Source organism: Canis lupus, chromosome 29 (assembly GCF_048164855.1).
Source record: "Canis lupus baileyi chromosome 29, mCanLup2.hap1, whole genome shotgun sequence".
Taxonomy (NCBI): domain Eukaryota; kingdom Metazoa; phylum Chordata; class Mammalia; order Carnivora; family Canidae; genus Canis; species Canis lupus.
Genome location: NC_132866.1, coordinates 24130931 through 24144758, shown reverse-complemented (window position 1 = coordinate 24144758; position 13828 = coordinate 24130931). Strand labels below are relative to the sequence as shown.

At 45.7% G+C, this 13828-nt stretch overlaps 1 protein-coding gene across 2 annotated transcripts in view; it reads left to right on the top strand.

Moving 5' to 3' along the window:
• The window catches only part of SORCS3 (sortilin related VPS10 domain containing receptor 3), a 579951-nt gene that overhangs the window by 245124 nt on the left and 320999 nt on the right, over window positions 1-13828 (top strand). For both annotated transcript variants that reach the window (XM_072805399.1, XM_072805400.1), the window contains exon 3: window positions 5939-6038. In XM_072805399.1, coding sequence (XP_072661500.1) covers window positions 5939-6038 — 100 coding nt within the window. The remainder of the gene's footprint in view (window positions 1-5938; window positions 6039-13828) is intronic.

Genomic DNA, 13828 nt, shown 5'->3' with positions numbered 1-13828 from the left:
TATTCTCAACTCAGCTCTGGAAGTTGTCATGGAGAAGGTGGCCCTGGTGAACAACCAAGGTTATGGCAGATGAGATTGGAGTGTTCTCCTAGAACGTGCTGGCCCACACAGAGCTCTTGTGAAGGACCATCAGGATAGGCCAAGAGCCCCCAGTGGTCACGGGACTCACTAGGAGTCAGGTCCGGGCCTAGACCCAACTACATCTCTGAAGTTGAAGGTGGAAGGCATCCAGCCTGCCAGTGAGCACTGGGTACCTGGGGAGTAGCATGAGTGCTTGGCAGCTGGGAGGCCCAGCTAGACAACAAGCAGGTCCCTGGTCAGGTGAGGGAGCCATGGAGCAGGTGACCCATAGTGGTGCAAATGGGAAAACCAGGGTAGCATTAGTGGGGCGAGGATTCAAGGCCCTAGATACTAACTGATGCTCTGGAATCGGAGATAGTTGGGATGAGACTAGTCAAAAGGAATGGACTTAGGCTCTGGGAATAAAGAAAGGCTTGTTGCTGGAGCTGGAGAGTCAGGGGGTATCTACAGGGAGTATCTACAGCCTTCTTGGAGAAAAAAAAAAGTAGAAGATATGCATGGAGTTTGAAGCGCTAATTGCATATCAGGATGTCTCCCCTGGAAAAGCTTCTTTTCATAAATACGTAAGAAGGCACATATAAGAATGTTCATTGAAACATTGCTTACTGTTGCAAATTTTAAAAGAAAAAAAAACAAAATTTTATTAGTGGTTGAATGGATAGACAATGGCTTATTCATAAGCTATAATGCTGTACAGTATTTAAAACTGGGTGAATTTGGGGCTCCTTGGTGGCTCAGTTGGTTAAGCATCTGACTCTTGATTTTGGCTCAGGTCCTAATCTCAGGGTCCTGGAATGGAGCTTTTTCTTCCTTTCTCTCTGCCCCTTCTCTCACTCACATGTGCATGCTCATTCTCTCAAATAAATAAATAAACCTTTTTTTTTTAAAAAAAAAGGATGAATTATGGCTAGGTGTGTCAACATGGATAAATCAGCAAGCTTGAATATTGAGCAAAATAAGCAAGCTGCAGGATAATGTCCTATATAAGGCTTATGTAAACATGAAAACTCCAAATGGCTATATGTTGTTTATGGACACAGATACTTGTTAAATCTAGTAGTGGTCACATGATTGGCATCTCATTGTATTTTCTGTGTGCTGGAAATCATTCATTAAAAAGACAGGAATAAAGAGCAGGAGGACGGAGTAGAATAGCCTGATGGACTTGGGTATGCTGATCCAGGGCACAGAAGCCCAAAGCCCTTGCACCTCTCATGTGTTGCCTTCCAGGTTCATTGTATATTTGGAATGATTCAGAATGGTTACTGGCATAGTGCCAGGCTCACGGCAGGTGCTCGATGCACATGTGTGATGTTTCTGGCTTTCTGGATGTTTCAGTGTTGGGACCCTAGTGTCAAGATTTGAGAGGTTAGCTTTGAAATAGGAAAAAGAACAGGGCCTAGGTGACTTAGTTGGTTAAGCACTGCCTTCAGGTCAGGTCATGATTTCAGGGTCCTGGGAATCGAGCCCTTGCATCGGACTCCCTGCTCAGCAGTCAGACTCTCTGCTCAGCAGTGACTCTACTTCTCCCTCTGCCCCTCCCCCTGCTCATTCTTGTGCTCTCTCTCTGAAATTAATTAATTAATTAATTATAAATAAATAAATAAATAATTTTTTAAAAAAGAAATAGGATAAAGGAGCCCATTTCTTCCAAGTGACCCCCCCTTACAGATGTCTGGAGCGACAAGGTGGAGGATGATCCACTTTCCTATAAAAATGAATTCTGCAAGTGCGGCTATCTTTGGCACTGGGGCTGAGGCCTCTTTGCAAGCTGCCTCTCACCTCAGGCAAAGGGGTTTCCCAGAGCTCCGTGGTCAGTGTGGTGTGAAGCATCTATGCTGGAAAGGACAGAGACCTGGTTCCCTGAGGTGTCTTCAACAAGTGAGGCCTTTTCAGTGAGGCTGAATAAGCAGAGGAAGCTAACAGGTGGGGGATCTTCTGTTGGGAAGTCCCTACTCTGGGAGAAGCAGCCCCTCTAAGAGAAGCGCAGAGTCACTCTGAAACTGTGGTGCAGCCTGCAGAGAGAGAGAGACTATGTGTGATGCTAAGCATACTAGCTTTGATGACGTTTATTTGGATTCTGGAAGGAAGTTTGTTGAGACATCAGCCACACGGGGAGCCCTGAGAATTCAGTTCTTTATAAAAGTAAGATGTTTGCTATGTATAGAGTGGAGAAAATGCACTGGTTAGAACACAGCTTAGCTCCGTGTTGGTGGCATAAAGATATTTAAGGTTCAGATGGGGCCTTATGATTTTGGGAGTTCAACCTCTTTTGTTGATGGTGGAATAGGGCTTGACAGACTGTCTTCTTGGCCAGACTCTAGTCAGGACCCTCTGAGCTCTTTGTCAAGTAGGCTCTGCCTTTGGGTGCATCCTCAAAAGCCCACTTTTACCAAGAATCCTGCTAAGTCAGTTTAGCCGGAAGCCCCCACCCTCAATATATGACTGATCTCCTTCCTCATCTCCTACAGTGCCCTAGGTCATGATCCCCTGGCCTGCCTTCAGTAGGAATCCTGTCAGGTCAGTTTATAAAAGAATTACTCTACCCTCTGGTAATGCTCCATCCACTGACCCCCACCCTTCTCTTTGGCTATAAAGTTCTTGATTTTTGTTGTATTCAGAGTTGAGCCCAGTCTCTCTCCTATTGCAAAGCCCCATTGCAGTGCCCTCTAGACGTATTACCATTGTCCTGAATGAAGTCTCCCTTACCATTTTAACACGTGTCAGAGAATTTTTTTTCTTTAAACAGGTGTAGGAATTGGCTTGTCCACGGTAGCACTTTGCATATGTTTGAGAGTCACTTGTAGAACCTCGATTTCCAGACTCAAGGATCAGTGTCCTTCCTCCACACCATGCTGTCTTTATGCCTTCAAGAGTGCAGAACTAAGAAGTGATTCATCCTATACAGTGTTTCATTTGTACTAATAGAAGTATGCAACTGACTGCCTCTAGAGATTGGGGTGTCTCCTTCCCTGCCCTGGAGAGGATAGGATCTTGGGGTGATTGGTCACTTAATCTTGATGCTTCTGCTAGTGATCCACAGATCTTTGCCTGGCACCAGATTAAACCTTTCCAGTTGTACCAGCATCCAACTGTATGCAGTGTGTTTTCTAGGTGTGGCTATGTGTTGAATGGCCACTAGACATTAGGAGTTGGTCAAAAACTTGACCAACCAAGATCATGAATGGCCACTCTTTCATTCTTGCAAATGAAGACAAAGCAAAGTGAAGAATACACAAACCAATGCATTCAGCACTTGCTTTGCACCAGACATTGGGGCTATTATTAGAAACAGCTCTTGCCCTTACAGCGTTACAGACAAGGAAGAGATCTCTGGAAAAAAAAATAGTTTGACTAAAACAATAGGATACACGCTAACAGAGAAACATATCTGAGGTGGTATGGGAACGGAAAGGAAATCATGATTAATTTCCCAGTGGGGTAAGCTGGATGGAGGGTGATATTGGTGGTGCTGAAGATTGGAGAGAAATATCCCAAGCAAAAGAACTAGGATAGGGATAGTTTAGGCATAGGGAATGATATGTATAGAAATGAAAGGCAGTGAAAATGCAAGACATTCCAGAAAGTTTGGTGAGGCTGGAGAGAAAGGGGCAGGGAGCAGGTGGCTGGAAAGGAGTCTAGTAAGGAAGACTGAAGCCAGGTTTGCCAAGACTAAGCTTGGAAACTACGTCCTCATTGTGCATGGGCCGCGGGTGATTACTCTGCAGGATGAGGTGGACAGACCTGGAGGTTGAAATATAGCCTGATGACAGCATGGAGGATGGCGGGAGGGGGGAGAAAACTGGAAGAAGAATATCCAGTTGGGAGACTATTGCAAAAATAATGATGCATGAACCACAGCGTTGGAGTGAAGATGGAAAGACCACAGGTCCAAGTTATTTAGAAGATAGAATCATTAAGACTTGGAGACTGAGCTGGGTTTGAGAGATAAAGGCAACAAGAAATATTGGGAGTGATTCTCCTGTGCTTAAAGGTAGACAGGAGACAGAAGATAAGAAGTCAATTTTAGGGGGGTGGCTGATTTTAACAGTTCTTACAGTCACTGACCATGTGGGAGCCAGTAGCCCAGGGAGGGGCTTGAAATGCTGATGTTTGTTTATTCAGTAAACATGCTGAGTGTGTATGATGTGTAAAGCCTGGTTCTGTACATTTGGGGGAGAGGAGAAGTGAATACCCTTTTATTTTTATTTATTTTAAACATTTCATTATACCTACATCTTGTCACGGGGTTTTCTATGTGACATATTTTTGCATCCTTACAAATGCCTGGTGAGATGAAATCTCCCTAATTTTTTTCAGCTGAGAAACCTGAGGATGTAGCAGGTTAAATAATCTGCATGTGGTCATGCAACCAGAGAGCTGAGGATCTATCAGTGAAATAGAGATTTTGCTATGCTCAAAGGTCACATTCTTCTGTCTCACCGTAGTGTTCTCTGAGGTTCCTTGTCCTTTGAGAGCTGAGGTTGTGCTGGAGAAACAGAACTCAGGACAATATCATAGAGCTAGAGAAGGAGGCATGCACAGTGTGCCTTGGGGGTGCAGTGGGTGGGAAGCTTGTTCTAGGGCAGAGAAGGGATGATGGGGACTGGGAAGAGGGCTAGTGAAGCCTTAACAGGGGTGAGGAGGGACAGCTCAGCTGAGTGTGGGGACATTGAATTTTCTCGATGAGATGGAGTGCGGATAATTCTTAAAGGTCATCACACATTACCAGCCCTGGCGACTATGCTCATCAAACTAAGCTGTGCACCAGGGAAGGAGCAGATTCTGGAGAGAAGGAGGGTAAAAGGAAGGAGCAGGCAGTTACTAGGAGAGGCACCCAGCCAGAGTCTGGAACTGAGATTTGAGGCAAAATGCAGGCACACGTGAGGTCAGGTGACCACAGAGAAACAAAACTGAGTTGGGATTCTCTAAAGCCTGGGTGAGAGAAGTTTTGTGATCTAGCCAAAGAAGGCAGTGAGGGAAAGATGGGGTACAGAGCTGATGATACCGGTGGTTTTAAGAGGGAGTGAGGTACATATGGAGTGGAGTTGGGGAGTGAGGGACAAAGCATGGCAGCGAGGCTGGCTCCTGAGATCTCCTTGTTTGCCACCCGCTCTCCTTCCTCTGCCATGGGGAGGCAGGTTGAAGAGGAAGGAGCCTATGGCTTGGCCTGCCTTTGTTCTCTGAGTCATGATTTGTGGTTTTGGTATAAGGTCAGAGCCCTGGAAATTAGGCCCAAAGGACAAGGAAGTAGCCAGCAGGGTAATTGGAATGATGCACTATTGGCGATAATTCCACAGCACTGGCTTTTGACCCTGACACACCATTGCCTCTCTGGAAAGCATGATACCCTCTACCCACTGCAGCCCAGTGAGGCCGCTGGACCCTCTAAGCTTCTGCAGGTGGGGCATCCTTCCACCTCGAGGTCCCTGAACCTGGGGCTCAGTGAAGGGGGCATAAGGTTGACTGGACTCTGGTGACCTCAGGAGACAGTCTGGCCAGTCTGGCCTCTCACCCAGCTCCGGGCCAGAACTCACGTCCCTTCACAGCAGCACGCCGAGGACCCTTGGACTGAACTCGGAGCAGGCAGTCCGCAGCAGCAATGTCCACAGACAGCCTCACAGAGGGTGGGAAAGTAGGTCTCTGAGAAAGGTTGGAAGCAAAGGGGAGTGAGTTTAGATAGTAAGCAGATGCACTAGTCTAATTGCTCTTCCAGAATTAATGGAGCCTTTTATCTCTGAATCACTCCTGTGATTTGGGAACAAAAGTGCAAGTTGAAGGAGAGCTTGGCTGCCCTTTGAACACAATCCCCCATTTGGTAAAACAACCTCTCCCTTTCTTTCTCTCTCACCTGCAGATCAACGGATTATGGCACCACCTATGAAAAGCTAAATGACAAAGTAGGTTTGAAGACTGTCCTCAGTTACCTCTACGTCAATCCCACCAACAAGAGGAAGGTAAGTCTAGGGGTCAGGGGTCCCAAACACTCCCCGCGGGGTAGCAGGGCTGCCCGGGCTTGGCATGAAGAAGAAAACCAATAGGCGTGGGGTCAGAGAGGGCCTGCTTTCTATGCCATGAACATCACAGCCACTGCCTGTAGTTCTAACTGCCATGACACCAGTCGAGCAATAATCATAATAATTTCAACAGCAGCAGTAGAATTATGTAACTAGGAAGGTGTTCTTCTTTGCCTTATCTCGTTTATCCTCACGGTCAGTCTTTGGGCTAGAGGTTATTGTTGTTCCCATTTTACAGGTGAAGAAACTGACGGTCAGAGAGAGGACATCATTTTCTAGTCCGCAGTCAGACAGCGGTCAGTAGCAGATCTGTGATTTGAGAGTGGGTCTGCTTGTCTCTGGGGCTGAGTTCTCCCACAGCCTCCCTCTTGCTGGTCTGTTTGCAGGGAACTCCTTGTCAACAGGGAGTCTGCATCTGCCAAGGGAAGGATAGGTGGTTCCTGGATTCACCAAGTTGATCCAGAGCTGCTGCTGAGGCACAGGAGGGCAGACTTGGCTCCACTGGCTCCTCTGTTCTCTGACTTCCCAACTGACTTACTAGCCAGGATGTGGAGGAAATCATGTAAGGCCAGAGCTCAGTCATGGAGACACGCTGGGAGGAGGGGACCTGGAATCAATGGAACGATGGATGGTTTTAGAAAATAAATACTGTGTCATATGTTAACTCTGAGACAGGGTGATCTTTCTGTAGCCAGGAAGGCACTGCTGTTTAGAAATTTAGGCAGGCCCAGTAGCCCCTATAAACACACCAGGGATCTAAGAGGACATTTTAGTGTTTATTTTATTTATTTGACAGAGAGGAAGAGACAGCACAAGCAGGGGGAGCGGCAGGCAGAGGGAGAAGGAGAAGCAGACTCCCTGATGATTTGGGAGCCGGATGTGGGGCTCCATCCCAGGACCCTGAGATCGTGACCTGAGCCGAAGGCAGTTGCTTAACCAACTGAGCCACCCAGGTGCCCCAATCTTAGTGTTTCTAAAACAGCACTCCCAAACTTTCCTTTTGCAATATGGTTTGCATTCCCCCATGGATTCCCAGCCTTTTCTTTTGTGAGAATCAGTGCAAGGCTGACGTTCAATCCATTGTTCAGATGTCTCTGACCTTTGAGTCCACCCTGGTGGAGGCCAAGGTGGGATGATGACTTTTTTTTTAAAGATTTTATTTATTTATTCGTGAGAGACACACAGAGAAGGCAGAGGCACAGGCAGAGGGAGAAGCAGGCTCCATGCAGGGAACCCAATGTGGGACTCTATCCCAGGACTCCAGGATCACACCCTGAGTCAAAGGTGGACATTTAACTGCTGAGGCACCCAGCTGTCCCTGGGATGATGACTTCTGATGCTGCTCAGAGCGGAGCAGCTTTGACTCAGACCCATGACATGAGCACTCACAGCCTCCTCTCTTCTCACTCCCACCTCTGCCGCCCCTAATCCCTAGCAAAGGGAGGAAGCAGAATGGATGACTCCTGGTTCCGTATTGATGATGGATGCCCAATGATCTAGCGAGGGGGTCCCAGACCTGAGTCTGTGCCCACCATTCTGATGGCTGATCATCTGTTACTGGCTTTGGTGGAGTAGTTTTTCTTTGCTTTGTCCCAAAGTTGCTGCCATTTCCATAGTTTTCAGTATTGTCTTGTGACTTGTTGAACATCAGAGCTGGAAGGGATCATAGATTTTATCTATCTGCACAGTTATTATTAGTTCTTGAACTTCAGTGCTTTTGCAGAAGTGAGTAAAGCTCTAGATCTCGTCTCTGGAAATATGCACCTGCCCACAAGACTGGAAACAGTTTTTAGCAGTTTGTGAATAGTTGGAATCCCACCCAAGGACGCAGGATGTCCAGGACATCTCAGTTAGGAATCCTTTTTCTGTACTAATAACCTCATTTTACAGATGAGGAAACAGAAGCCAAAAAAGAAAGAAAAAAAGAAAGAAAGAAAGAAAAAAAAATCCCACAGAGCCAGGTAGAGGTCAGGACTCTTGATTCTCAGTCTAGATTTCTTTGTTCCAGACCACACTTTGCACCTTTTCCTCCTATACAGTTATAGCCTAGTAGCTTAAAATTTACACTCTACTCCTATCTTGGAAGCTTGAAGCAGTGCTTCTTGACCTACATGAAAGTAGGTGCCACATCCATGGATCCAATAGTAATGATCTGTCTCAATTTTTCCTTTGCCCTGCCCCCTTCATTAAGAAGGAAGTTGAGGCCCGCAGAATATAAATGTCCACCCGTGTCACTCAGCTGGTTTGTGGCAGCATTGCCAGTTGTTCTCATGACTCAGTATAAAACTTTTTCCATTCTGCACAAATGACTTGGGGTCGGATGGAATCACATCTTGGGGTGTATGCGCTGTGGGGGAAGCAGGTAGTTGACACATGGCAGATGCTCTTTAGCACTGCTCTGTGACCTATGACCACAACAGAATTAATCATATTTTCTTATAGATGATAGGTCAGCCATTTTTCTCTCAAGTGGGATGTAAAGGATCATACCTGGTTGCATCCAGTTTGGTGATCATCTGTTATGTCTGTTTTCTGGGCTTCTACTCATAATGATGTCTCCTTTGGTCTTTTGCTATTTTTCTCTACTCCTGACTTCCTTATCTCTCCTTGGTCCAATCTAGAGGTGATTAGAAGCATGGGGTAGTCATCTGGATGGCTCCATTGGTTAAGTGTCTGACTCTTGGTTTCAGATCATGATCCCCGGGTCATGAGATACAGCCCTGTGTCAGGCTCTGTGCTCAGTGAAGACTTTGCTTGTGTCTCTCTTTCTCCTTCTATCCCTCCCCACCTAAAATAAATAAATGAAATCTTTAAAAAAAAAGAAGTGCAGGAAACAGAGGGTTGGTTAAAGCAGATGCTGAGGGTCAGAAAGAACAGAACACTGAGATTTAGAGACCACTGGTGCAGAAATGCTGTCTCCATTTCTCCTTCCTAGAGGTGATATCTATACCATGGGCTCTCTGGAACAGTTTCTCATGGGAATTAATTCCCACTTAACAAAAAGTTGAACCTGTTTTGCCTGTCTTCTCTGAGAAATGCCATCAGAGCACAGTTAACTCCCACTTAAGAGTCACTGCTGCCCATAAAGTTAAAAGCATAGACATTTTCCTCACTCAGATTGGGGAAAGATAAATGACAGGCTATTGCCATGGTTTTATTTATTTTCTTTAATAGCAGTAGAAATTAATTCATAAGGAGGCTGTGTGATCTTGAAGTACTTTCTGAATCATCCAAGGAAAGATGAAATTAGATTCTGTTTCATTTTATGGTAAGTGTTTTTTATTGTCTTCTGAGCCTCTGGATGCTGACAATTCACAAATACTTTACATGGTGACTTTTATTTTAACCAGAATATTTGGTTTAGTAAAAATAACCCTTATCCAGCCACTTAGGCAAAATGACAGATATTAAATGAAAATCCTCTGGTTTGTTTCCTTATTGCTTAGTATTCTGGGTCATGATGACCTTGTAATTTGACATTTTTGTTTTCTTAACTGTGTCTTAAAGTTTAAAACCTGTGGTCTCTGGATTCTCATCTCAGCTTGCCTTATTCAACATCTTCTGATACTCTAGCACCCACATTTTCTGTAGCTGCCCATGTTCATTGACAGCCAGTGAAAAATCCAGCAGATTTTCAGCTAATCTTATGGAAATACTTGCTTTTTACTTAATGAGTTATTTGTTTAACAGATGGCTACTGCTTTCCTTGGAGGCTGCAAGAACATCAGAGATCTGTGGCCCCTGGCAAAGCAGTAAATTGTGCTTGCATTTATATTGTTGTTGTCTTTCTAATAGTTTTTTGACAACATAAAATCTCCAAATGCAGATAGCCAATAAGCCATTAGGTTGAAAGTAGAAGTGTGTCTTACGTGTGTATAGTCTGCTTCTACTGTAATTAATACTGTAATTAACAGTAATTAGCATTAGTTGAGCACCTACTATGCTAAGCTGCCCTTTAGGAGCTTAACCTATATAACCTCCAATCTTCCCAGCCACTTTAGAAGGCAGATATGATAAGGAAATGGCTCCATGTCGATCACCCCATGGCTGTATTACTTGTAAATGGTGGGTTTGCAACAGCTTTCCCCTTGATGAGGAAAGTGAGTGACAGATTTGTCAGGATACATCATCTAGCGATGCTGGACTCCCTAAAGGAAGTTGAGATTTGTACTAGCCATCTTTACTAGTCTTTCCTAAATGAGAGTACTGATGTGAAATGCTGGGAGCTACTCCAGTTGAAGTTGTTCTAGACTGTCCTAAGACACGGTGGCACCAGCATTATTTTAATGACCTTGAGCTGTCCTGACTGTATGTGATGTGAATTCTTCATCTGTCGCTGTTTGCCTTTCTCCAGCCATTGGCCAAGGAGCTCCTTGTCCATGATGTCTGATCCTGACACTTTGAACATGATGAAGAGCAGTGTGTTAGTTCTAGAAGCAGGTGTGTGTGAGGTTTGCCACCCTGAGGAGGGGCTCTGCTATGGCGGGCAGGGAGGGTCCTGAGTTCCTTCTCACAGCTTCCTCTCCTCACAGGAGATGAAAGTCCCTGGGGTCCTAGAACTCATTACTCTCAGCTGATTCTTCTCTAGTCCATGCAGAATGTCATGTGCCAAGGTCAAGCCTGTGCTTAACAGATCTGTGCTGTGTACAACACAAATATGCTGAAGACTCTGTGCCCCCAACAAGAGAAGGATTTGGCTCCTATGGGTGCCTATTTGAGAACAAATCTTTAGGTGGATGGGGAAATGTGGGCCTGCTATCGCCTAATTGCTCTGAAAAGAGGCCGCCACCTGCCGATTTGGAAAGAGTGCTTTGGAAAAGGCAGAGAGTATAGGAAGGTCTGACTGCCAGGGAATGTGGCTAAATCACTGCAGAGTAGAGGTGGGTGTGTCTATGGCAGGGGAGTGGGGGAGTGAGTGGCCGGAGGCTATATGGCACCAGAATAGGGCAATTACTTCTTATTGAGCTTCTCACAAACTCCAAGCTCTGGGCTGAGTTCACCTCTATACCCTATTCTAAGTTCTTCTTCTAATCCCCTGAGCCTGGCACTTTTATTCCCATGTGACAGATGAGGACACTGAGGCTAGGGCAGGCGAGCCACTTGCTTTTTGTCAAGTAGCTAGCAGGAGTGGCCCCGGATCCCCATTCAGCTCCACTTCTCTACTTGATGCCATAGGCCATGCTGTTTGCTCTGATCCATAGGTTGGCAGCTCTTGCACAGATACAAAGACCAGGTGAGTGCAGTCAGTACCCCAACAGTAGCTGTTACTTGGGGTTTTCTGTCCATTAGTGTTAGAGAATTAGCAGTGTCTTGAAAGAGAAGGAGAGTGTGAGATCTTGCCTTTCTAATTGATTTACCATTGAAGAGGATAATTACTTCCAGGCTGCCCTGCAGAAATGGAGTGGGAACTACCAGTCAGATACTCTGACAAGCAAGCCACCTCTGTCAGGCTGCTAAAGAGGCATTGGGAATGTGGTCGGATGTTGGTTATTCCCATATCATTCTCTTAAAAGAACAGCATAACCCTGAGCTCTGTGACACACAGGAAAACCACAAAACAGAGAATTTTGAACTACTGGCCTCCTGTTTTCCCTGGCTGTGTCTCCTGGGATGGTTGGAGGATCCAGGAAAGTCCACTGTAGGGTGGCACACTTTCAATTCACAGGTATTAAAATCTCTTACACAAAAGCAAAGCAGCAACAATAATAATGAGAATGTGGAGAGAGAATTTCAGGCTGTTAAGTAATCTGTTAAATATCTAGCTTTGAGCAAAGTCTTTTGGAGGGGATTTTTCTGCTTTTCGAAATGTGCAATCTGCTTGGGCAGAAAATGTGTACATGAACAACAACTGCAGGTGGAGACCTGGGGTCTCAAACTCAAAGGCATAGAGGGGCCAGGCAGGGGCTGTCAGTGAGTGATGTGGGCTGGGCGGGGAGTACGGTGGCTGCTCGGTAAAGGGGCTTCCACTCATGTGCTCCAGGTGACAGTAAGCGTGTGAGAATGAGGGCCTGGTGTGGCTATGACATCATTGTCACCATCTCCTGATTTTCTCTGCATATTCCCATATGAAATTTTTGTATTTGAAAATGTTTCAGATATGCTTGGATGTGGAGTTTGGAGTGTGGGGCCTGGCAGGCTGTCCCAAATCCATTTCAGTTCCTCATGGGCCATATTCTGAGTACTAAGTCATTCTCCAACTGAAAAGTTGGCATTTGCCAAGTGGCCTTTGGGGCCCCAGCATAAGGATAACGGTTAGCGGGTACTCTTACTGAGGGCCCACAGTGATGCCTTTGTGATTTGTATGAGATACCAACTAAGTTGAGTGCAACTCACAAAAACTTCCCTTTGACTCAAAGGAATCACACAGTGGGTCCTGCATTGCAGAGACCTTTTGTGTCATCGAAGGGAAAGGTAGAAGTAGAAGGCAGACCTCTCCTTTCTGGTCCTGGTTCTACTCCTGGGTAACCATGTTCTTGAATAAGCCTGACCCCACTCAGAATCTCCATTTCCCTATAATGGCAAGGTTGACTCCTACACTTTTTGAGGTTCCTTCCATCTCAGGTTGTCCAGATGGCCACCATTTGGACAGGGCCTCTCAGAGGTCTGTGTAGTTATATGTGATGATACATGGACTTTGGGCTCAATGCACAGCCCGTTGGGTAGTCCTTGGAAGGTGTGATCCCCATAGCTCTTGGTTTTATGGACACGTATTGGCCAGCTAAGTGCCTCCATCCAGGCTAGAAACTTCTTTTCTGGAGTTACAGTTCCTAGGTTAGAAGGTGGTTGCTTTCCTGTAACCCACTGGCTCTACCCATTTAACTCAGAGCAGCAGAGTCCTCAATGGCACAATCGCAGGCTTCCATCAGCATGAGGTGATACAGCTTCACATGAGCATTGCTGTCCCTGTCCAGACATGCACAGTCCTCCTCTTGCAGGAGAGGGAACTAGAGATGCTGTCCGAATCTGCTCTGGCAGCCCAGGTGTGAGGACACTGTCATGATAGCAGGCAGCAGACCAGCTTGGCTGTATCACACTTCCTCCGTCGTGGTTACCTGCTTGCTGCATCCTCAACCAGGCATCTCATCTCATCAGCCCGGCTTTCTCCCTTCACAAACTGTGTATAATAAGCCACGTTTTGAAGAGCAAGTAAGACAAATCCCTCCTAGTGCTAATATTCATTTCTGTTTCCAAAGTTAACAAGTATCTCTGATATTAATGGCAGTGGTGTTGATAATACAATAACAATGATAAGTAGCTAGCATTTTTTGAGAGTTCCATACATGTCCCAAATTATTCTAAGTGTTTTAAGTGAATTAATTCATTGAATACTTCACCAACAATCCTGGAATGTTAGTACTATCATTATTCCATTTACAAATGATGAAAATCTGGCACTAAGCTGGCACCAAGAGGTCAGGGACCTGCTCAAATTTAGTTGTTGATGGTTACTTACCTTGGTCTAGCATGCTCACCTAATTCGCTTGTGCTCATATTTAGTTTTAGACTCACTGCATGTTGGAGCTAAAAGGGCCTCCAGAGACTGTGCAGGCTCTCATTTAGCAGAAGAGGCCACTTGGGGACTTGCCACAGGTCACTAAGTCATTTGCAGCAGGGCCAGGGCTGGAACTGGGTCTACTGACTCTTAATCCAGTGCTGTCTACAGGTCCACAGGCTGTTTGGCTGCTGGAGCACTTAGATCTGATAGAGAACCCCAGCTGTGAGTGAATGCA